Source organism: Rana temporaria, chromosome 12, assembly GCF_905171775.1.
Source record: "Rana temporaria chromosome 12, aRanTem1.1, whole genome shotgun sequence".
NCBI classification, from domain to species: Eukaryota; Metazoa; Chordata; class Amphibia; order Anura; family Ranidae; genus Rana; species Rana temporaria.
In genome coordinates this window covers 3,149,870-3,174,917 of record NC_053500.1, presented here as the reverse complement: position 1 = coordinate 3,174,917, position 25,048 = coordinate 3,149,870, and the positions used below count along the sequence as shown (strand labels likewise).

The 25,048-nt window shown below is 46.9% G+C and overlaps 1 protein-coding gene across 1 annotated transcript in view; it reads left to right on the top strand.

Annotated features, from left to right (window-relative positions):
* LOC120918526 (ABC-type organic anion transporter ABCA8-like) overlaps positions 1–21,366 on the top strand; it is a 79,313-nt gene extending 57,947 nt beyond the window's left edge. Inside the window, exons 27-39 of the mRNA XM_040330155.1 lie at positions 3,499–3,564; positions 6,246–6,337; positions 8,585–8,705; positions 9,293–9,416; positions 12,242–12,333; positions 12,728–12,897; positions 13,147–13,222; positions 15,559–15,653; positions 16,690–16,809; positions 18,861–19,001; positions 20,430–20,509; positions 20,608–20,663; positions 20,913–21,366. Coding sequence (XP_040186089.1) covers positions 3,499–3,564; positions 6,246–6,337; positions 8,585–8,705; positions 9,293–9,416; positions 12,242–12,333; positions 12,728–12,897; positions 13,147–13,222; positions 15,559–15,653; positions 16,690–16,809; positions 18,861–19,001; positions 20,430–20,509; positions 20,608–20,663; positions 20,913–21,005 — 1,326 coding nt within the window. The 3' untranslated portion in view covers positions 21,006–21,366. The remainder of the gene's footprint in view (positions 1–3,498; positions 3,565–6,245; positions 6,338–8,584; positions 8,706–9,292; positions 9,417–12,241; positions 12,334–12,727; positions 12,898–13,146; positions 13,223–15,558; positions 15,654–16,689; positions 16,810–18,860; positions 19,002–20,429; positions 20,510–20,607; positions 20,664–20,912) is intronic.
* Positions 21,367–25,048: the final 3,682 nt, after the last annotated feature.

Genomic DNA, 25,048 nt, shown 5'->3' with positions numbered 1-25,048 from the left:
CGGTGGATATGCTGACAAAAAAAACGTGAAATGTGCTCTTTACATGAAGAACTTAAAGAATAGGTCAACCCAACATTTCCTATTCCCGATATGAGCCTGCTGTACCATGTACATGTATGAAAACGTCTCCAGTTCTCTTTGTGTTGCTTCCTTTGTGTGAAATCCCTGGTGTTTTCCCGCCAGTCCCTCTGCTTTCATATTAAAAACTGACCAGACTGGGCATGAGAGCACAGAGTGGTCAGTTCTCTAAGCCTGCTCTCCTCTAATGATCACACTTGTCCTGATATGCCCCCCCCCCCCACACACACACACATACACAAACACACTGGGAAGACTAGTGTACTGCTGTTTCTCCTCTCCAACTCTCTGAGCAACTTTTGCAGCTGAGAACAGAGGGTATGTGATTACTTATAAAAGAAGCGGAAAATAAGGTATTTATAATATTTGAATATATATATACACACACACACAGTATATAAACACAAACGTTTTCCCTATAATTTATGTTTTAAACTGAATGGGTTGCTTTACAAGATGAGGGTTTACATATGCTTTAACCCACAGTGGGACGCAGTAATTAACCCCCCGGCACAGCATGGTAATTAACCAGGGCATGGTTCAATAACTAACCCTCAGCCATGGGCGTCCGCTGAAATTTTTTCAGGGTGGCGCTTCGGCAGCAGCGATACAGAGTCACATTTTACCCTTTCTTCGACCAATAGTGGGGGTTGAAAGCGCCCCCCCCCCCACATTAAAATGTACAAACACACCACTGTGCCCCCTGCATCTTTCAATATCTCTTTGTCACTACTGTGTACCCCCTCTCCACAACTGCACCTCTGGACCCCTTTACATTACACAGCACCCCACAACTCTGGACCCCTTTACATTACACAGCACCCCACAACTCTGGACCCCTTTACATTACACAGCACCCCACAGCTCTGGACCCCTTTACATTACACAGCACCCCACAACTCTGGACCCCTTTACATTACACAGCACCCCACAACTCTGGACCCCTTTACATTACACAGCACCCCACAACTCTGGACCCCTTTACATTACACAGCACCCCACAGCTCTGGACCCCTTTACATTACACAGCACCCCACAACTCTGGACCCCTTTACATTACACAGCACCCCACAACTCTGGACCCCTTTACATTACACAGCACCCCACAGCTCTGGACCCCTTTACATTACACAGCACCCCACAGCTCTGGACCCCTTTACATTACACAGCACCCCACAGCTCTGGACCCCTTTACATTACACAGCACCCCACAACTCTGGACCCCTTTACATTACACAGCACCTCACAGCTCTGGACCCCTTTACATTACACAGCACCCACAGCTCTGGACCCCTTTACATTACACAGCACCCCACAACTCTGGACCCCTTTACATTACACAGCACCTCACAGCTCTGGACCCCTTTACATTACACAGCACCCACAGCTCTGGACCCCTTTACATTACACAGCACCGCACCTCTGGGCCCCTTTACATTACACAGCACCGCACCTCTGGACCTCTTTACATTACACAGCACCCTGCATCACTGGACCCCTTAAAATTACACAGCACCCTGCACCTCTGGGCCCCTTTACATTACACAGCACCCTGCATCACTGGACCCCTTAACATTACACAGCACCCTGCACCTCTGGGCCCCTTTACATTACACAGCACCCTGCACCTCTGGACCCCTTTACATTACACAGCACCGCACCTCTGAACCCCTTTACATTACACAGCCCCCCTTTCCCTTGACTGAAACACTACACTATATTGACAGTATATTTATTTCAGGTCTAAAAGAGGAACCTTTTGGAATGAGGGACAACGAAATGGATTTGATTCCAGAAGAGGGACAGGCACTCTAAATAAGGGACAACTAGAAACTATGCCGTGGGCTACAACTCTGTGTTGTGTTTGCTCTGCGTTTCCACATCAGAAAATAGTCTAGTGTTACCTGTGGCAACAGATGTTGGCACAAACAAAGCACAGGCCTGGTAAACGATATAAAACAGCACTCCCCTCCTCTGTCCTCTGGCGCTCGTATTGTGTGTCACGGAGCTGGGTCTGTGTGCAAGGTCCCGCCCCCCCTAGTTCGGCTCGTGTGATAGGCGGAACACTAGAAGACTATCAGACGAGCCGAACTAGGGGGGCGGGACCTTGCACACAGACCCAGCTCCATGACATACGATATGAGCGCCGTAGGACAGAAGGAGGGGAGCACTGCAGTCGCCGCTTAAAGCGGCCCCAGGGCCAGTTCGGCCCTGCTCCTGGCTCTCCCTGGTGATTCCAGGGGGGGGGGGCAAACGACCCCCCTTGTCCTATGGAGCGGACACCCATGCCCTCAGCACTGCACAGCAATTAACCCCCAGCATGGTACAATAATTAACCCCCAGCATTGTACAATAATTAACCCCCAGCATGGTACAATAATTAACCCCCCGCATGGTACAATAATGAACCCCCAGCATAATACAATAATTAACCCCCAGCATTGTACAATAATTAACCCCAGCATTATACAATAATTAACCCCCAGCACTGTACAATAATTAACCCCCAGCATTGTACAATAATTAACCCCAGCATTGTACAATAATTAACCCCCAGCATTGTACAATAATTAACCCCAGCATTATACAATAATTAACCCCCAGCACTGTACAATAATTAACCCCCAGCATTGTACAATAATTAACCCCAGCATTGTACAATAATTAACCCCCAGCATTGTACAATAATTAACCCCCAGCATTGTACAATAATTAACCCCAGCATGGTACAATAATTAACCCCCAGCATGGTACAATAGTTAACCCCCAGCATTGTACAATGATTAACCCCCAGCATGATACAATAATTAACCCCCAGCATGGTACAATAATTAACCCCAGCATGGTACAATAATTAACCCCCAGCATGGTACAATAATTAACCCCCAGCATGGTACAATAATTAACCCCCAGCATGGTACAATAATTAACCCCCAGCATTGTACAATAATTAACCCCCAGCATTGTACAATAATTAACCCCAGCATGGTACAATAATTAACCCCCAGCATTGTACAATAGTTAACCCCCAGCATTGTACAATAATTAACCCCCAGCATGATACAACACAGGTGTGCAGCTGGGGGTCCCTGGGCAGTGCCCAGGTGTGCCCTCTCATTAACCCCGCCATTGTCTATGTGCCATTTACCAACACAATTAGACACAGCAACAAGAAGGGGGGATGGGGGAGAAGGGATGTAGCATTACATTACATCATCTCAGTGCCAGCTTGTCCCCGGGTCTCCAGTCTCTTCTGGGCCATAATCCGGGGGCAGGAGGCTCCGCCCACAGTCCCTTCCAAAACACGCAGACAGCGGGATCTGTCACAGTTTCTCTTGGCTAGAGATACATGTAATGAAGGATTCCGATTGGTGGACTTGATACTTTGTATAATACATTGATATGATTTTCTCTTTCTAGGTTTATCTTCACGAACCTTATTACACTTTTCTGTCATTCCCAACTGCGTACGTCCGCCTGGCGATTGTAAGTAAAAGAAACTCTCCGATCCCAATAATAAACACCCCGTGTGAAGCGTTCAGAGACCAGAGGGGCCCCGGGGGGTTCTATTCATGAAGGGCCAAGTCATCCAGTGCCCACAGGGCAAACATGGCAAACTGCGTACCATTGCTGTCAGTCAACACAATAATAACCCCCAACATTGGTGTCTGTGAAGTCAATAATAACCCCCAGCATTGGTGTCATTTCCTGCAATTATAACTCCCTGGACTGATGACAATTTCCGCAGTAATAACCCCCAGCATCAGTAAAAATAACCCTAGCATTGGTGTCAATGAATGCAATAATAACCCCAAACACTGGTGCCGGTTTGTGCAATAATAACCCCCAACATTGGTATCAGTTTCAACAAAAATAACCCCCAGCATTGGTGTCAGTCAACACAATAATAACCCCCAACATTGGTGCCTATGAAGTCAATAATAACACCCAGCATTGGTGTCTGTGAAGTCAATAATAACCCCCAGCATTGGTGTAATTTCCTGCAATTATAACTCCCTGTACTGGTGACAATTTCCGCAGTAATAACCCCCAGCATCAGTAAAAATAACCCTAGCATTGGTGTCAATGAATGCAATAATAACCCCAAACACTGGTGTCACTAGCAGCAATAATAACCCCCAATATTGGTATCAGCTTCAACAATAATAACCCCCAACATTAGTGCCTATGAAGTCAATAATAACCCCCAGCATTGGTGTCATTTCCTGAAATTATAACTCCCTGTACTGGTGACAATTTCCACAGTAATAACCCCCAGCATCAGTAAAAATAACCCTAGCATTGGTGCCAATGAATGCAATTATAACCCCCAGCACTGGTGCCAGTTTGTGCAATAATAACCCCCAACACTGGTGTCACTAGCAGCAATTACAACCCCCAATATTGGTATCAGTAGCAGCAATAATAACCCCCAACATTGGTATCAGTTTCAACAAAAATAACCCCCAACATTGGTGTCAGTCAACACAATAATAACCCCCAACATTGGTGCCTATGAAGTCAATAATAACCCCCAGCATTGGTGCAATTTCCTGAAATAACTCCCTGTACTGGTGACAATTTCCACAGTAATAACCCCCAGCATCAGTATCGGTAGCAGTAAAAATAACCCTAGCATTGGTGTCAATGAATGCAATAATAACCCCCAGCACTGGTGCCAGTTTGTGCAATAACCACCCCCAACACTGGTGTCACTAGCAGCAATAATAACCCCCAATATTAGTATCAGTAGCAGCAATAATAACCCCCAACATTGGTATCAGTTTCAACAAAAATAACCCCCAACATTGGTGTCAGTCATCACAATAGTAACCCCCAACATTGGTGTCTGTGAAGTCAATAATAACCCCCAGCATTGGTGTAATTTCCTGTAATTATAACTCCCTGTACTGGTGACAATTTCCGCAGTAATAACCCCCAGCATCAGTATCGGTAGCAGTAAAAATAAACCCCCAGCACTGGTGCCAGTTTGTGCAATAATAACCCCCAATATTGTTATCAGTTTCCACAAAAATAAACCCCCAGCATTGGTGTCAGTAAACGCAATAATAACCCCCAACATTGGTGTCAGTAAACGCAATAATAACCCCCAGAATTTGTGTCTGTAAACGCAATAATAACCCCCAGCATTGGTGTCAGTAAACGCAATAATAACCCCCAGCATTGGTGTCAGTAAACACAATAATAACCCCCAGCATTGGTGTCAGTAAACACAATAATAACCCCCAGCATTGGTGTCAGTAAACACAATAATAACCCCCAGCATTGGTGTCAGTAAACGCAATAATAACCCCCAGCATTGGTGTCAGTAAACACAATAATAACCCCCAACATTGGTGTCAGTAAACGCAATAATAACCCCCAACATTGGTGTCAGTAAACGCAATAATAACCCCCAGAATTTGTGTCTGTAAACGCAATAATAACCCCCAGCATTGGTGTCAGTAAACGCAATAATAACCCTCAGCATTGGTGTCAGTAAACGCAATAATAACCCCCAGCATTGGTGTCAGTAAACACAATAATAACCCCCAGCATTGGTGTCAGTAAACGCAATAATAACCCCCAACATTGGTGTCAGTAAACGCAATAATAACCCCCAGCATTGGTGTCAGTAAACACAATAATAACCCCCAACATTGGTGTTCATTTACATAATAATAACCCGCAGCCTTGGAAATCCAATTCTGCAATAATAACCCCCAGAATTAGTTTCATGCATATGTAGACCAAAGGTGTGAATTGTGTCAAACAAAATTATTCCTTTAATAAATCACATTCCAGTTTAACCCTCAGTCAGGTTTAATGTACTCCTTCCTCCCCTTCTCCCCTTAGCTGTTTTCTATTCTTTTTTTAAAAAAAAAATTTTTTTACTAATTACATCAAATCATTCATTTATTTATTTTTTGTACCAGAAACAGAATTTTACGGTCACTTTATTTTAAATTATAAATTACAATTTGTACTTTTTATTTACAGTAAAAACGTCTTTTTTTGTGTGTCAAAGATGTAAAGATTACATAGAACTGTATTTATTTTTATTTTTTTTATTAAAAATTTTGCAAGACAATATTGGCAAAAAGAGGGCGAGAATTTCCGCCTCTCCACCTCGCCGGGTTTTCCGACTCTCTCTGCTTCCTCCTCAGCCGTACGGACAAACCATCGTACTCTGGGGGCTCCTGTGGTTTCTGGAATGGTGGATGGGAACCAGAAGTTTGAAACGAGATCCGGTATTCAGGTGGGTGATCGGTCTTCATCACCGCGCCGTGGAGGTGGCCGCCTAGCTGAACATAAAAGCCACAATAAACAATCCAAAAGTGGGTGCTGATCTCACTGTGGACTCACCTTTTGGCTTTAAACAAGGCAGACAATTGCCCCCCCCAGCCACTAATGACTTCAGACATGTTTATCCTCCTGCCTGCGGTGCCAGACTTACTGGAACTATTGCAACCAGGGCGCACGTCCCTTCAGCCCCCCCACCCCTTGTCTGAGCCCTGTGTTCAGGCATTACTTTAGAGTTTTTACAATAACCCCCAGCATTGGCGTCAGTTTCTGCAATAATAACCCCCATCATTGGTACCATTTACCTCAATAATAACCTCCAGCATTGGCATCAGTTTCTGCATTTATAACCTCCAGGATTGGCATCAGTTTCTGCATTTATAACCTCCAGGATTGGTGTCAGTTTGTGCAATAATAACCCCCATCATATGTACCATTTACCTCAATAATAACCCCCATCATTGGTGCCATTTACCTTAATAATAACCCCCATCATTGGTGCCATTTACCTCAATAATAACCCTCAGCATTGGTGCCATTTACCTCAATAATAACCCCCATCATTGGTGCCATTTACCTCAATAATAACCCTCAGCATTGGAGCCATTTACCTCAATAATAACCCTCAGCATTGGAGCCATTTACCTCAATAATAACCCCCAGCATTGGTGCCATTTACCTCAATATTAAAAACCTCAGCATTGGTGCCATTTACCTCAATAATAACCCCCAGCATTGGTGCCATTTGTCTCAATAATAACCCTCAGCATTGGTGCCATTTACCTCAATAATAACCCCCAGCATTGGTGCCATTTATCTCAATAATAACCCTCAGCATTGGTGCCATTTACCTCAATAATAACCCTCAGCATTGGTGCCATTTACCTCAATAATAACCCCCAGCATTGGTGCCATTTATCTCAATAATACCCCTCAGCATTGGTGCCATTAACCTCAATAATAACCCCCAGCATTGGTGCCATTTACCTCAATAATAACCCCCAGCATTGGTGCCATTTACCTCAATAATAACCCCCAGCATTGGCATCAGTTTCTGCATTTATAACCCCCTGGATTGGTGTCAGTTTCTGCATTTATAACCCCCATCATTGGTGCCATTTACCTCAATAATAACCCCCAGGATTGGTGTCAGTTTCTGCAATAATAACCCCCATCATTTCTGCCATTTACCTCAATAATAACCCTCAGCATTGGCATCAGTCTCTGCATTTATAACCCTCAGCATTTGAGCCATTTACCTCAATAATAACCCCCAGCATTGGTGCCATTTACCTCAATAATAACCCCCATCATTGGTGCTATTTACCTCAATAATAACCCTCAGCATTGGTGCCATTTACCTTAATAATAACCCCCAGCATTGGTGCCATTTACCTCAATAATAACCCTCAGCAAAAAATAAATAAAAGAAAAAAAATAAATGTATAAAAAAAAAGGGGGGGTTGCCATCCGTTGCCATACATTTTTTTTTAACCTTTTTTATAAAAAAAAAAGCGGGAGTTGCCACCCGGGGCCTGGGGATCTCTGGGCCCTTTAATAAAAAAAAGGGGGGTTGCCATCCGGGCCCCTTACAGGTGTACTGCCTGTACCCCCCTGATGGCGGCCATGCCTCTACCCAGCATGTGCTTTTGTCTATTTCTGATACAATTCTTCTATATTTTGTATATATTTCATACGCCGATTACAATATAACATTATTAGGTAGCGCATTGTGTTTCCTTTCTTTTCTATATGTGATGATTTACTGCTAGAATAGCCAACTCTATTGCCGCGTACACACGCTCTGAATTTCCAACAAATTTCCGACAACAAAAAATTGAGAGCTGGTTCTCAAATTTTCCGACAAACAAAATCTGTTCTTGTTAACTTCCGATCGCGCGTAGACAATTCCGATGCACAAAATTCCACGCATGCTCGGAATTACGAGACGGAAGCGCTCGGCCTGGTAAAACTAGCGTTCGTAATGGAGATGGCACATTCGTCGCACTGTAACGGACTGAAAAGTATACATGTGCACTGCCGAATTTTTTTTTTTCGTTTTTTTTGCTTTTTTCTGAAATTTAGAAAATTTATTTTTTTATTTTTCGTTTTATTTGTTTTTTTGCTTTTTTCGGAAATTCGAGAAATTCGGAAATTGGGAAATTTGAAAATTCGGATCTGACACTTTCCTCTCTTCATTCAGATTCACCAAAAGAGAACATCCGTTTACCCAGAATCCCGAGCAGCTGGACGATGCTGATGAAGAGGTCCTCGCTGAGAAGGAAAGGGTTAACACCTTGAAAACAACAGATCAGGAGGAGGAGGTAATATATTGCTGAATGCAAGTCCAGCAAATATACATCACACTCCTGTATATTCATTTCACTCTTTGCCCTGCACACTATCTGAATCAGGCTGGCAGTGGGAGTGGCTGCTCTGCTGGCTGACCATAGAGGAGGTGGTGAGTCTCAGCTCCTTTCTTTGTCAGGTTATAAGGAGTACCCCTTCTATAAGCATTGTGTTGATATAAAGACAAGTCTACAAAGAGCACTGTATAGACTGGTCTTTCTACCTCAGAGGGACCCTCAAATTTATTTTCAGGTCTCAGGGATCAGTGGGAAGAATGCCCCCCCTCCCCCTCTTCCTTAAAACATTGGCTTTGCCAAGTGGTGTAGGTCCTGGAATTAATAGAAGGTCAACCAGTCACAGGTCATGGAACCTCTGGAGGATCCCGGCTTGAGAATGTCTGACCTAGAAGTGAAATAAAAATATTAATAGAAGTTACAGAATTTAGTAACTTTGTAGCACACAATTGTCTCTTCTTGTATTGACCTATTTTTGAAATCTTGTATCAATTTACAAATGTCACAGAATCAAAATACACATTTAATTTGTGTTTTCACCCTTCCAGAGGCCGACCATCCTCGTGGACAGCTTACGGAAAGAGTTTAAGGAGAAGGTAGGCATCTGTGGACGCTTCAGGAAGAAGAAGAAGAGAACAGCCATCAGTAACACCTCGTTCTGTGTCAAGAAAGGTCAGTCCCTGTTCATTTCTGTTCCTTTTAATGACTTCGGCCACAGAGAATATGTGGCCAAAACACCCATTTGTGGTTGGAAACCCTGTTAATTTCTGTTTCTTTAATGACATTGGCCATAGAGAATGTGTGGCCAAAACACCCATGTGTGGTTGGAAATGTGCGGCCAAGACACCCATGTGTGGTTGGAGATGTGCGGCCAAGACACCCATGTGTGGTTGGAGATGTGCGGCCAAGACACCCATGTGTGGTTGGAGATGTGCGGCCAAGACACCCATGTGTGGTTGGAGATGTGCGGCCAAGACACCCATGTGTGGTTGGAAATGTGTGGCCAAGACACCCATGTGTGGTTGGAGATGTCCGGCCAAGACACCCATGTGTGGTTGGAGATGTACGGCCAAGACACCCATGTGTGGTTGGAGATGTGCGGCCAAGACACCCATGTGTGGTTGGAGATGTGCGGCCAAGACACCCATGTGTGGTTGGAAATGTGCGGTCAAGACACCCATGTGTGGTTGGAGATGTGCGGCCAAGACACCCATGTGTGGTTGGAGATGTGCGGCCAAGACACCCATGTGTGGTTGGAGATGTGCGGCCAAGACACCCATGTGTGGTTGGAGATGTGCGGCCAAAAAGCCTATGTGTGGTTGGAATTGTGCGAACAAAATGCCCATGTGTGATTGGAAATGTGCAGCCAGAACGCCCATGTGTGGTTGGAAATGTACAGCCAAAATACCAATGTGTGGTTGGAAATGTGCGGCCAAAAACACCCATGGGTGGTTGGAAATGTGTGGCCAAAACACCCATCTGTGGTTGTAAACCCTGTTCATTTCTGCTTCTTTTAATGACATTGGCCATGGAGAATGTGCGGACAAAACACCCATGTGTGGTTGGAAATGTGCGGCCAAAATACCCAAATGTGGTTGGAAATGTGTGGCCAAGACACCCATGTGTGGTTGGAAATGTGCAGCCAGAACGCCCATGTGTGGTTGGGAATGTGCGGCCAAAATACCCATGTGAGATTTTGGAAATGTGTAGCCAAAACACCCATGTGTGGTTGGAAATGTGCAGCCAAAACACCCATGTGTGGTTGGAAATGTGCGGCCAAACCGCCCATGTGTGGTTGGAAATGTGCAGCCAAGACACCCATGTGTGGTTGGAAACGTGTGGCCAAAACGCCCATGTGTGGTTGTAAATCTGCGTCCAAAACACCCATGTGTGGTTGGAAATGTGCGTCCAAAACACCCATGTGTGGTTGGAAATGTGCGGCCAAGACACCCATGTGTGGTTGGAAATGTGCGTCCAAAACACCCATGTGTGGTTGGAAATGTGCGTCCAAAACACCCATGTGTGGTTGGAAATGTGCGGCCAAAACACCCATGTGTGGTTGGAAATGTGCGGCCAAAACACCCATGTGTGGTTGGAAATCTGCGTCCAAAACACCCATGTGTGGTTGGAGATGTGCAGCCAAAAAGCCCATGTGTAGTTGGAAATGTGCAGTCAAAATGCCCATGTGTGGTTGGAAATGTGCAGCCAGAACGCCCAAGTGTGGTTGGAAATGTACAGCCAAAATACCCATGTGTGGTTGGAAATGTGCAGTCAAAAACACCCATGTGTGGTTGGAAACCCTGTTCATTTCTGTTTCTTTTAATGACATTGACCATGGAGAATGTGCGGACAAAACACCTATGTGTGGTTGAAAATGTGCGGCCAAGACACCCACATGTGGTTGGAAATGTGTAGCCAAGACACCCATGTGTGTATGGAAATGTGTGGCCAAAACACCCATGCATGGTTGAGAATGTGCAGCCAAAAACACCCATGTGTGGTTGGGAATGTGCGGCCAAAACACCCATGTGTGGTTGAAAATGTGTGGCCAAAACACCCATGTGTGGTTGGAAATGTGCAGCCAAGACACCCATGTGTGGTTGGAAATATGTGGCCAAAACACCCATCTGTGGTTGGAAACCCTATTAATTTCTGTTTCTTTTAATGACATTGGCCATGGGGAATGTGCGGCCCCAACAATGTGTGGTTGGAAATGTGTGGCCAAGACACCCATGTGTGGTTGGAAATGTGCGGCCAAACCGCCCATGTGTGGTTGGAAATGTGTGGCCAAACCGCCCATGTGTGGTTGGAAATGTGTGGCCAAACCGCCCATGTGTGGTTGGAAATGTGTGGCCAAACCGCCCATGTGTGGTTGGAAATGTGTGGCCAAACCGCCCATGTGTGGTTGGAAATGTGCGGCCAAACCGCCCATGTGTGGTTGGAAATGTGCGGCCAAACCGCCCATGTGTGGTTGGAAATGTGTGGCCAAAACGCCCATGTGTGGTTGGAAATGTGTGGCCAAACCGCCCATGTGTGGTTGGAAATGTGTGGCCAAAACGCCCATGTGTGGTTGAAAATGTGCAGCCAAAACGCCCATGTGTGGTTGGAAATGTGCAGCCAAAACGCCCATGTGTGGTTGAAAATGTGCAACCAAAACACCCATGTGTGGTTGGAAATGTGCGGCCAAACCGCCCATGTGTGGTTGGAAATGTGCAGCCAAAACACCCATGTGTGGTTGGAAATGTGTGGCCAAACCGCCCATGTGTGGTTGGAAATGTGCGGCCAAACCGCCATGTGTGGTTGGAAATGTGCACAACGACCTCTAAGGTCCAATTTTAATTCCCTGAATACAGAAGTGAACCCTCATGACAGTGCCCTCATTTACTTCCTGTGCAGAAGGAATTTGCTTGGCGGCCAGGAGGAAAGCTGACAATTTTTCTTTCAGAGATTTATAAATATCAATGTATCAGTTTTTGTCTGTTTTTCATCTTTTGAAGGTGAAGTCCTGGGACTTCTGGGCCCCAACGGAGCCGGCAAGACCACATCTGTGCTGATTCTGGCGGGGGAGATGAAGCCAACAGCTGGACAGGTGAGGCATGAAAAAAGCCGTAAGAGTAGAGGACTTCGGGGCTCATGGTTGGAGGTGCTACAGGAACATGGGGGGGGGGGGGGGACCAAGGCAAAAAGGTTTCCTGAAAAACACTGCACCACCAAAATGCAATCAATAGAATGTTACTGAATATCACAAATACATCTACAAGCAAGTTATTAAAACATCTACGAACCACAGTAATTTATTACTCCCTTCAACAACAAAAAAAAAGATTAACGTCCGTAGATGAATGGCTGGTTGAACATATGAGATTCACCTAACCACCTTTCCTTACAAGTTTTGTGATTGGCTCTATTTCTAGTAGACCAGTCCTGGAGCAAATGTCCAGCTTGGCATTCTTTAAATCTACCTTCTTGGATGCCCCCTACAGGTGGTGCTAGGAAATGAAGGAGACCCCCATAGAACTGAAGACTCTGCAGCATTGGGCTTCTGTCCTCAACACAACCCCTTGTGGCCCAACCTCACCGTGAAGGAACATCTGGAGATCTACGCCGCCGTGAAGGGCATGAATAAAGAGGACGCAAACCGCGCTATCAAACGGTAGGATAAATTCTGCACCAAATCATCAGGAGGTGTCTGACTCCACTTCCTCTGGTCTCCTCAGTATTGTTTGGCCCTGGCAGTCCCATCCACAAAAATGTTGATTCCATCCTTATGCTTTTAGGGTTCTGGAGAAAACAAGGCCCAATGGAAACTCACGCAGACACATACTATGAACTCTATCTCTACACCTTAATAAATCCTAACTAGATTGTTCCTCTCATTGTGTCTCCATATTTTGGTCTGCAGGGTGAGTGAAGCTCTGGAGATGAAGGACCATCTTGATAAACCAACCAAGAAGTTATCAGCCGGGGTCTCCAGAAAGGTGCGTGCTCAAATGAGGATCTGCAGAGCTGGCCAAGGCCCTACCCTCACGAGCCACATCCTCAACGTGAACCTCTCAGAGCTGCTGGGTCTTTCCCATCTCCACCAGTTCTGCTTCTGAAAACCATTACATTTATCTGGAGCCATAAAAGGCCAGAATGGATTTCGTCCTTCTCCGAGTCCAGGAGCCTTATGCCGCGTACACACGGTCGGAATTTCCGACAAGAAATGTCCGATGTGAGCTTTTGGTTGTAAAATCCAACCGTGTGCAGGCTCCATCGGACTTTTTCTGTCGGAAAAATTTCAGAGCTGGTTCTCAAATTTTCAGATGGGAAAAGTTCTCGTCGGAAATTCCGATCGTCTGTATGCTCAATTCCGACGTGCAAAAAAAACCATCATCTCTGCTCATCGTAGTGTCGTACGTCACCGCGTTCTTGGCGGTCGGAATTTTGTGTGACCGTGTGTATGCAAGACGAGTTTGAGGCAAAATTCAGTTGAAAAAAAATCCACAGTTTTCTTGTCAGAACTTCCGATCGTGTGTACGCGGCATAATGCGGAATTTCCGACAAGAAAAGTTTGATGCAAGCTTTTGGACGGAAATTCCAACTGTGTGTAGGCTCCACCTGACTTTTTCTTTTAGGAAATTTTCGACAGCAAAAATTTGAGAGCTGGTTCTCAATTTTTCCGACGGGAAAAGTTCTCGTCGGAAACTCCGATCGTCTGTATGCAATTCTGACGCACGAAAAAAAACAAGCATGCTCGGAATAAATTTGACGCAAATGCTCGGAATCATTCAACTTTATTTTCCTCGGCTCGTCGTAGTGTCGTACGTCACCGCGTTCTTGACGGTCAGAGTTTTGTGTGGCCGTGTGTATGCAAGACGAGTTTGAGACAAAGTTCAGTCGGGAAAAAATCCACGGTTTTCTTGTCGGAATTTCCGATCGTGTGTACGCGGCATAACACTAATTAATGATAGTTGTTCATTTAGGTGTCCAAAATGTATATAATAGTAAAAAGAATATGTTGGAAGGCAGGGCCGATCCTAGGGTCACAGATGCCTGGGTGCAGAAATATTTCTAGCGCCCCCACATGGGCGGGGTCATCTTACTAACTCCTCCCCTTTACAAATGTTTCTATGGCTACGACTCAAGAACAGAGATGCTCCCCTAAGAAGTCTTCAATTATTGTCCCCCATCAGAGCCTCCCCACAGCAGTTGTCCCTCATCAGAGCCTCCCCAGCAGGTGTCCCCCATCAGAGCCCCCCCCAGCAGGAGTCCCCCATCAGAGTCCCCCACAGCAGGTGTCCCCCAGCAGGTGTCCCCCATCAGAGCCTCCCCACAGCAGGTGTCCCCCATCAGAGTCCCCCACAGCAGGTGTCCCCCATCAGAGCCTCCCCAGCAGGTGTCCCCCATTAGAGCCTCCCCACAGAAGGTGTCCCCCATCAGAGCCCCCCACATCAGGTGTCCCCATAGATCAGTACTTGTCCAATGGCTCCCTGTGGCTCGGGCGTGCTGGGAGCAGAAGCACATTACAGGGGGCGGGGCATACGTGGCATCTTTGGTTATTTGGAGGGTGGCACTCGGAGAGCATTTCTGGGAGTGCACAGGATGATTGGCAGCAGCTCCGGCCAACCCAGAAGCCTCTCAACACACCGCCTATGGGAGAAGAGCCCGACACACACAGAGGGGGCGGGGCAGACAGGAGACTGCTCCATGCACACCGGACAGAATTAATTAGTGGAGCCTAGTGCCGGAACGTGTTTCGGTACTAGGGTCCACTGTGGTACCCAACCCGGATTCTGGGCACAGCGGGAGGTATGCGCTCTTGTCAGTTGCCAGCAGAGAGAGCAAGCGGGATGGGGAAACGCAGCACCCGCTACATGCGCTCCGCCTCTGGACACAGACAAGGAGGAGGGAGGGGAGCACTTTGGAGCTTCGGCGCACCCACCTCTGAGGCGCCTGGGTGCGGAGCACCCCGTGCACCCTGCCTAGGATCGGCCCTGTTGGAAGGCTTATGAATCATCGGTCATCATCCAGCATGTCCACAAGTCTATTGATTGTATCCTCTTTACTAATATCTGTAGTTATTCTGCCCATGTAATGTAATGGATATCGGCTATCCTCTCTGCTGGATTAAGAACACAGAGGAGCCGTGGTGAGCTAGAATGGTCAGGTTCCAAAGAATTGAAAATAGCTCCCTGGCATGGAATCCGCCACGTATTTCCTCGAAAATGTACAGTTATCACAAACATTAAGTATCAATAAAGTTGCCAATTTTGTGTTTAAGCCAACATAGCAGTAGCCGGAATTGTCCTTTTAGATCTCTGTTGTTCTTTAGGTGTGTTTTGCCATCAGCATGTTGGGTAATCCCACCATCGTTCTCCTGGACGAACCTTCAACTGGTCTGGACCCAAAAGGACAACAAAGGCTTTGGTGAGTCTCGTCACAAGTTGATAATACATTAACCACCGCTTACCGGGCACTTAAACCCCCCCCTCCTGCCCAGACCAATTTTCAGCGCTGATGCACTTTGAATTACAATTGCGCGGTCATACAACGCTGTACCCAAATTAAATTTGTATAATTTTTTCCCCACAAATAGAGATTTTCATTCATTCATTCAGTGATTCGCTGAGAGACTGAGCCGGTCCAGGTATGTGGGAGGATCCCAACCAGGGCAGGGAGAAGGGGTGGTCAGGAGGGGAAGCTGCCCTGGGCACTGTGGTATCATGTGAGATGGGGGGTACCACAAGGAGATCAGGGGGAGGATTTGAGTTGGAAGGGGGAATTTGGGGGCAGCAGGGGATAAGACTTGTTCTAGGAGGGGAAATTTGGGGAGGTGTGCTAGGAATTAGGACCACAAATCTAATTTCTACTGCTCAGTCTGATGTCAGAAGGTCATGTCGCAGCAAGGAACACCAATCAGTGAACTTGAAGCCTGGTCTTGTGTCCAGAAAATAAGTCTTGCTTGCTGTGCCCAGGGAAGATTCCTGGAAAAAATAAAGGAGAAATACGGGGAAAGCTTGTTTGGCTGTACTCCTCCTATGGATCACAGGAGTGCAGTTTATTTCAACACAAATCCTCTCCCCCTGATCTCCTTGTGGTGCCCCCCACCTCACATGATACCACAGTGCCCAGGGCAGCCGCCCCTCCTTTGTCCCGGCCCTGATGGGGATCCTCCCACATGCCTGGATTGGCTCCGTCTCTCACTGACTAATTGAAAGCTTGAGCCAGCAGCTCCCGCCCCCAAGTCTTATGAGTGTATAATTGTAGCGCCAGTGCCCATCCTCCTGATCATGTAGCCACATCTGTCTCCTCCATTTATGAGAGTGATACTCAACACACACACACACTGTTTAATTTACAGCCAAGTTCCTCCACCCCAAACTCGCTCATCCACGCCTTTATGGACGTTTGAGGGTTAAATTAAAAAAAGTATGACACCTTAGACTTTTCTTGTGTATTTAAGGAGAGCCATCCGAGCGGCCTTCAAGAACCGGGAAAGGGGCGCCATCCTGACCACACACTATATGGAGGAGGCCGAGGCCGTGTGCGACCGCGTGGCGATCATGGTGTCCGGAAAACTCAGGTGAGACGGAAAGATGCCAGGAATACATTGAAGGAGTAGAGATGTCTTACATGTTTGATTTCTAGAACATTGATCCGGTATTCCTGTGTTGTGGGGATCCAACTCAAAAACGCAATGTGTAGACATGAGGAAGGATAATAAAATGCAGAGGACTTGGCTCTGGTATCACAGAGGTTGGAGGTGGAGACGAGTAATTGGAAGATACTGTAAACAGAATTCCCCCTATTGTGGTAAAATTTTGAAGAGTTGTAAAAGTTGAGGAACCCATTGGCACTACTCATTATTTTTTAATGGAAACATTGTAACAGCTACTGGGTTCCACTTACTCGTTCTTCTTTTTGAATGCCTTAAAGTGTATGTATAAGCAAAACTTTTTACTATAGAGTGAGACGTGTCACGTACCTAGTGGAGATCGAGCTGTAGAAAGGGGGGTTCTCTTGCACCTCCTGTCCAACACCCCTGGTAGTGATGACAGGGAGTGAAGGACCATAGAGTGGCACAAGGGCCGATGCCATGGATGGTGCTGGTTGGGCCTTGGCAGGAACCAGGTGGCTGAAGAGCGCTGGGCAGGCTCTGAGAACTGGAACTCTGTATCTGGGACAGCAGATGGAGGTGTAGCCGGTGGCGTAAGCCAGGGGGTCATCAACAGCCGGACAGAGCAGGTACCGAGACGAGAGACGGAGGCAGAGACGGGACACAGGCAGGGTTCGGTACATAGACGGGCAGCAAGGTACAGGAATATCAGACAGAAGCGGAGTCAAACACAAGCCGGGATCAGGTAGGCAGGTGGAGGTCAAGGAGCGGTTTCAGGTGAAGCCGGGTCAAAACACAGGAAGCTGGAACAGATCAGGTCTACAGGCACTAGCAGAAAGACCACTCAGCAATGTTCATGTGTCAGGGTTCAGCTTAAATAGGCTACTTGGCGCCCATACGTGCACGTGCGCGCATTGGCACGCATACGCACGCTGGTATTGGCTTGCACATGCGCCAATACAAGTACTTCTTTAGTGTGCCCGTGCTTGTGCGCAGATGCGCGTCTGTTAGCCAGACTTCTCTTACAGGAAGGGTTAATACCCATGCCAGGTTATTATCGGCTGCTGGAGAGATTTCCCTCAACTTTCTATTTTGGAGACACAACCAGAAGTGAGAGGAAATCTCCCCAAATTTAGACGGATTCCCCTTCTAGACAGGTGTCCCCATTGAAAGATTTGCCCTCATCTCACAACTCTAACATTTAGGATGTCCCTTCAGGGACAAAGGTCACCAGGACAAACGGAGGATACACAGACCACAATAGTATCTCAGTTGAGGGTCTAAACCTTCCTTACTTTATCTAGAACAGTGACCTCCAAACTACGGCCCGGAGACCAGATGCAGCCCTTTGCTTACCTTTTTTCTGGCCCGTTGGGGCTCTATTCCTCCCACTAATGACAATACTCTGCCATCTCACACCGACAACGGGACATGATTTCTCCCACTGACACCAATAATGGCTCCCTATTCCTCCTTATGATGACCATGATGGGCCATTATTCCACTGACACCAATAATGGCTCCCTATTCCCCCCTATGATGACCATGGTGGGCCACTATTCCATTGACACCAATAATGGCTCCCTATGATGACCACGATGGGCCACTATTCCACTGAAACCAATAATGGCTCCCTATGATGACCACGATGGGCCACTATTCCACTGACACCAATAATGGCTCCCTATTCCTCCCTATGATGACCACGATGGGGCCACTATTCCACTGACACCAATAATGGCTCCCTATTCCTCCCTATGATGACCACGTTGGGCCACTATTCCTCCTCCTAATACCAAATGTGGTGAAATTTACTCCCACTGGTGCTAGTAAGATTTCAATCCTAGTGGTCAAAGTCTGGCCCTCCTAGAGTCTACAGGACAATAAACTGGCCCTTTGTTTAGAAAGTTTGGAGACCTCAAACTAGAACATAAAAAAAGTTTTGCTGTCATTGGTTGAACTGGGCTAACTACTGTATATAACATGCACTTTAATAAGTCACATCATTTCTCCCCTAGGTGTATCGGATCCATCCAACATCTGAAGAGCAAATTCGGTAAAGGTTACCTCTTGGAGATCAAACTGAAGGACACCCAGCAGGCTGATGTGATCCACCAGGAGGTCCTCCGTCTCTTCCCACAAGCCGCAAGGCAGGACAGGTAATGCGGCGCATACTCTGCAAGATTCCAAGACCTCCAGTAATGCCTGAGCCTTCTATCTCCTATGGTTCCTCTATAATGATTGATCCTCAGTATTAACCTCTAGGTGCCGATGGTATACAAATGTGTGGCCTCTTGGCGGGTGGGCCTTGGCACAGAGAGGCCGCATACTTGCTTACCAATTTGCGGAAAGCTAACAGAAGGTAAAGGAAAGATCCTGATCGCTTCTTGTAATTGGGTGTTTTCCGATCATGTGACTGCCATGACAGCCAATCACAACGGTCACATGATCAGAAACCCCTCCCTGCCTTCCAGCATCTGAAACCGCTTAAAGGGCCAGAAGGCGCCGGCTCCAAGTGGTGTTAAAATATCCCTTAGATCCCAGCAACAACAGACCACAAGTAATAACAGATCTGTGACATTCTGGAAATCTTCCAGATCCCTTTTAATAATAGCTCCCCAGGATCCATGTTCAGAGGGATCCATAAGTAAATATAATTTCTCCTTCGTCTGATTCTTAAACCAAATTGCTCTGTTTCAAATGCCGCTTTATACATTGACAAACCTCTTTAGACCCAGACTGTACAGACAGTATGGTCACCTGCTGACTTGGCACCGTCCACAGGCAGCTTAACTCTTCAAGAAGACACAGAAGTTGAATTAAATCTCCTTGGATGACCTTTACTTTATAGACTTGTTGGGTTTAGTGATTGGATGTCTCCATTGAATGTCGGTCTTCCCCCCGCAGGTTCTCCTTGGATGACCTTTACTTTGTAGACTTGTTGGGTTTAGTGATTGGATGTTTCCATTGAATGTCGGTCTTCCCCCCGCAGGTTCTCCTTGGATGACCTTTACTTTGTAGACTTGTTGGGTTTAGTGATTGGATGTTTCCATTGAATGGCTTTCTTTACCTCGGAGGTTCTCCTTGGGTGGCCTTCACTTTATAGACTTGTTGGGTTTAATGATTGGATGTCTCCATTGAATGTCGGTCTTTACCCCACAGATTCTTCTTGGGTGACCTTTACTTTATAGACTTGTTGGGTTTAGTGATTGGATGTTTCCATTGAATGTCGGTCTTTACCCCGTAGGTTCTCCTTGGGTGACCTTTACTTTATAGACTTGTTGGGTTTAGTGATTGGATGTTTCCATTGAATGTCGGTCTTTACCCCGTAGGTTCTCCTTGGGTGACCTTTACTTTATAGACTTGTTGGGTTTAGTGATTGGATGTCTCCATTGAATGTCGGTCTTCCCCCCGCAGATTCTTCTTGGGTGACCTTTACTTTATAGACTTGTTGGGTTTAGTGATTGGATGTCTCCATTGAATGTCGGTCTTTACCCCGCAGGTTCCCCTTGGATGACCTTTACTTTATAGACTTGTTGGGTTTAGTGATTGGATGTCTCCATTGAATGTCGGTCTTTACCCCGCAGGTTCTCCTCCTTGTTGGTCTATAAGATCCCAATGGATAACGTCCAGTCTCTGTCCCAGGCCTTCCTACACTTGGAGAATGGTAAGATTATACAGCTGGTAATGGAGCTGAAGATGAATGTGGAGGACCTCACAGGACGGTACGAAGGTCGCTGACATTTGTGTATTTTCTTTACACAGCTAAACAAACGTATAACATGGAGGAGTACAACTTCTCCCAGTCCACCCTCGAGCAGGTAATGGCCCTGATATCCAATGAACCCTGACAAACACGGTGATAAAATCCCGACTTTCTTGCTGTGATTTATTTTGTTCTGTAGGATTTCAGAAGGTTAGGAAATCTAATAAGGGTCTCAGGGGACAGCAGGGGCAAGGAAAAAATAGAACCTTTATCTTTACTAACTTGCTTGATTTTCCTGTCCATGTTCCTGAATGTAAGGTGCGGTAAGAAGGTTCTTAGTCTTTGTTGTTGGATTTACTGACAGGTCTTCCTCGAGTTGGCCAAAGAACAGGAGAAGGAAGACTTCCACTTGGATTCATCATTCCGATGGAAACACCTGAAGAGTGAAGAGATATAACATTGTCTGTAATATTATTATTATTATTATTATTATTATTATGGGCCTTGTGTGTGCGGCTGAACCTTCTGCTTGAGAAGTTGCACTGAGATGGAAATTGCGGGGGAAGCCGAAATCAAGTCACCCGACCAGCGAGGAATTCATGACAAGATTATGTAGCTTCTTGAGCCGTGTTTTCAGGGATCTATTAACAGTTCTGTGTAAAGTGGGAAAAAATGGATGTTCTTTCAGCTATTTTCTTAAATTGGACAAATGTTCTTTTATTATGGGCAGTAAAATACCACATGATGGCCACTAGATGGAGCTGAGGAGCATAGGAAATACATAGGTCTTTGGAACAAGTGATGCAATGTAATAATCCTAGAGAACACTAAAGAGAATTAACAAATACATGTAAACAATGGTTACAATTATCTATCACTAGGGATTTTTTTTATCAGGAATGTAGGAAAACGCCCCGCCAGCAGCACCACCCAGCACCCCCCCCCCCTTCAACCCCAAAACGAAGTCGTTGATTTACTAATATGTATTAATACTAGTACGGGCTTACTTGAGATCTTGCACGTTGCAGAGCTTAGTCCTTCCTCCTTGACTCCTCTAGGTTGTGGCTCAAGCTGCGCTCTCTACTCCTCCCATCACGTTGCGCTCTCTGCTCCTCCCATCACGCTGCTCTCTCTGCTCCTCCCATCCCAGTGGGAAGTCTGATCTCCTGCTCCTCTGTGTCTCCTCCCATCACGCTGCGCTCTCTGCTCCTCCCATCCCAGTGGGAGGTCTGATCTCCTGCTCCTCCTCCCATCACGCTGCGCTCTCTGCTCCTCCCATCCTGGTGGGAGGTCTGATCTCCTGCTCCTCCTCCCATCACGCTGCACTCTCTGCTCCTCCCATCCTGGTGGGAGGTCTGATCTCCTGCTGCTCTGTGCCTCCTCCCATTATGCTGTGCTCTCTGCTCCTCCAATCACGCTGCGCTCTTTGCTCCTCCCATCCCAGTGGGAGGTCTGATCTCCTGCTCCTCTGTGCCTCCTACCATCACACTGCACTTTCTGCTCCTCCCATCCCAGTGGGAGGTCTGATCTCCTGCTCCTCTGTGCTTCCTCCCATCACGCTGCGCTCTCTGCTCCTCCCATCCCAGTGGGAGGTCTGATCTCCTGCTCCTCCTCCCATCATGCTGCGCTCTCTGCTCTCCCATCCCGGTGGGAGGTCTGATCTCCTGCGCCTCCTCCCATCATGCTGCGCTCTCTGCTCCTCCCATCACGCTGCGCTCTCTGCTCCTCCCATCACGCTGCGCTCTCTGCTCCCCCCATCACGCTGCGCTCTCTGCTCCTCCCATCCCGGTGGGAGGTCTGATCTCCTGCTCCTCTGTGCCTCCTCCCATCACGCTGCGCTCTCTGCTCCTCCCATCTCAGTGGGAGGTCTGATCTCCTGCTCCTCTGTGCCTCCTCCCATCACGCTGCGGTTTCTGCTCCTCCCATCACGCTGCTCTCTCTGCTCCTCCCATCACGCTGCTCTCTCGGCTCCTCCCATCACGCTGCGCTCTCTGCTCCTCCCATCTCAGTGGGAGGTCTGATCTCCTGCTCCTCCTATCACGCTGCGCTCTCTGCTCCTCCCATCCTGGTGGGAGGTCTGATCTCCTGCTCCTCTGTGCCTCCTCCCATCATGCTGCGATTTCTGCTCCTCCCATCACGCTGCGCTCTCTGCTCCTCCCATCACGCTGCGCTCTCTGCTCAGAGAATCTCCGCTGACAGGGCACAAGGCAAATGAATTGCCATCTTTTAGAAGGACACTTCACTGTGCCCCCCCCCACCCTCAATAAATTGTACTGCCCAAGGCATCTGTCCCTTACTCCCCCCCCCCCCGTACCGGCTCTGGCCGGAAGGTCTATCGTTGCTGGCTGCTGGGGACCTATTTGTCAGTTAGTGTCCCGATTGTCCGCTGCAATGTCGCAGTCCCTCTATGAGTCATTGATCGCCACCATTACTAGTTTAAAAAATATATATATATATCCTATAGCTTGTAGATGTGATAACTTTTGCGCAAACCAATCAATATGCACTTATTGGAATTATTTTTACCAAAAATATATATAACAGAATAATTTTTTATTTATTTTTTGGATAATTTTTAAAGCAGAATTTAAAAAAAATATTGTTTTTATTAATGTTCTTGGAGGGGGGGTCACACAGGTAGTTAAAAAATCAGAAGACTTTGCAGGTGTTTTTTATGCCGACAGAAATACGAAGAAACTTTTTTTCTATAATGATTTGTAAACTGTAATTGTTACCTAAATACATGGCTGAGCCTCCCGGAGAGCAGGACACGCCGCTCACGCCTAAAGAACTTTATATTAAATAACATACATTTCTATACCAGCTTATTTTTTTACCTATTATTGAGTATCATTGTATATTGATATATTGGAAAATAAAAATTTTACATTTTTTCAATATTGTCCTCTGAGTGATTCCTCTGTCTACTACTTCCAATACGAACTGACATAATAAAAACATAAAAAAAATACAAATCTCTGCAGATCTGTGGATGTCGGCTGCCTCCAACCCTTCTGTCTCTTCATGCCGTCCCAGAGAGACTCCGTGATGGTGAGATCAGGGCTCTGTGGGGGGCCAAACCATCACTTCCAGTGACTACAGATGACCCACCTCCATCATACCCCAACTGACTACAGATGATCCACCTCCATCACCCCCCAACTGCTGACTACAGATGACCCACCTCCATCGTCCCCCAACTGACTGCAGATGACCCACCTCCATCACCCCCAAACTGCTGACTACAGATGACCCACCTCCATCGCCCCCCAACTGACTACAGATGACCAACCTCCATCTCCCCCAACTGACTACAGATGACCCACCTCCATCTCCCCCCAACTGCTGACTACAGATGACCCACCTCCATCACCCACAACTGACTACAGATGACCCACCTCCATCACCCCCCAACTGACTACAGATGACCCACCTCCATCACCTTCCAACTGCTGACTACAGATGACCTACCTCCATCACCTCCCAACTGACTACAGATGACCCACCTCCATCACCCCCCAACTGCTGACTACAGATGACCCACCTCCATCACTCACAACTTCTGACTACAGATGACCCACCTCCATCACCCACAACTGACTACAGATGACCCACCTCCATCACCCCCCAACTGACTACAGATGACCCACCTCCATCACCCCCCAACTGCTGACTACAGATGACCTACCTCCATCACCCCCCCCCCCCCAACTGACTACAGATGACCCACCTCCATCACCCCCCAAATGCTGACTACAGATGACCCACCTCCAACTGCTGACTACAGATGACCCACCTCCATCACCCCCCAAATGCTGACTAAAGATGACCCACCTCCATCACCCCCCAAATGCTGACTACAGATGACCCACCTCCAACTGCTGACTACAGATGACCCACCTCCATCACCCCCCAAATGCTGACTACAGATGACCCACCTCCATCACCCCCCAACTGCTGACTACAGATGACCCACCTCCATCACCCCCCAACTGCTGACTACAGATGACCTACCTCCATCACCCCCCCCCCCCAACTGACTACAGATGGCCCACCTCCATCACCCCCCAAATGCTGACTACAGATGACCCACCTCCATCACCCCCCAACTGCTGATTACAGATAACCCAAATATTTTGAAATGAATAAAAATATATTGGAATAAAATATTGCGACCTCAAAAATCTTTGCTAATTGCAAACTGCTGACCGTCAAACTACCAAAACCCAAACTTCCCTCCCCCAATAAAAGCATGCGTGAGAAACCCCCAAAAATAAACACAAGGCACCCCCCCCAAAAAAAGCAAACCCTACACGTGTCACAAGAGCTTCACCACCAACATAAAGAGTGAGAGAAATATAAAAGGGTAGATAAACTATCCCCACATGGTGTAAAGAAAAAAAAATGGCGTGCCCAGCCCATCTATTTATAATATTGATGGGCTTGGGCAGCACCTAATTTTGTATTATCGCCATCTTGTGGAGGGAATGCAGAAGGCAT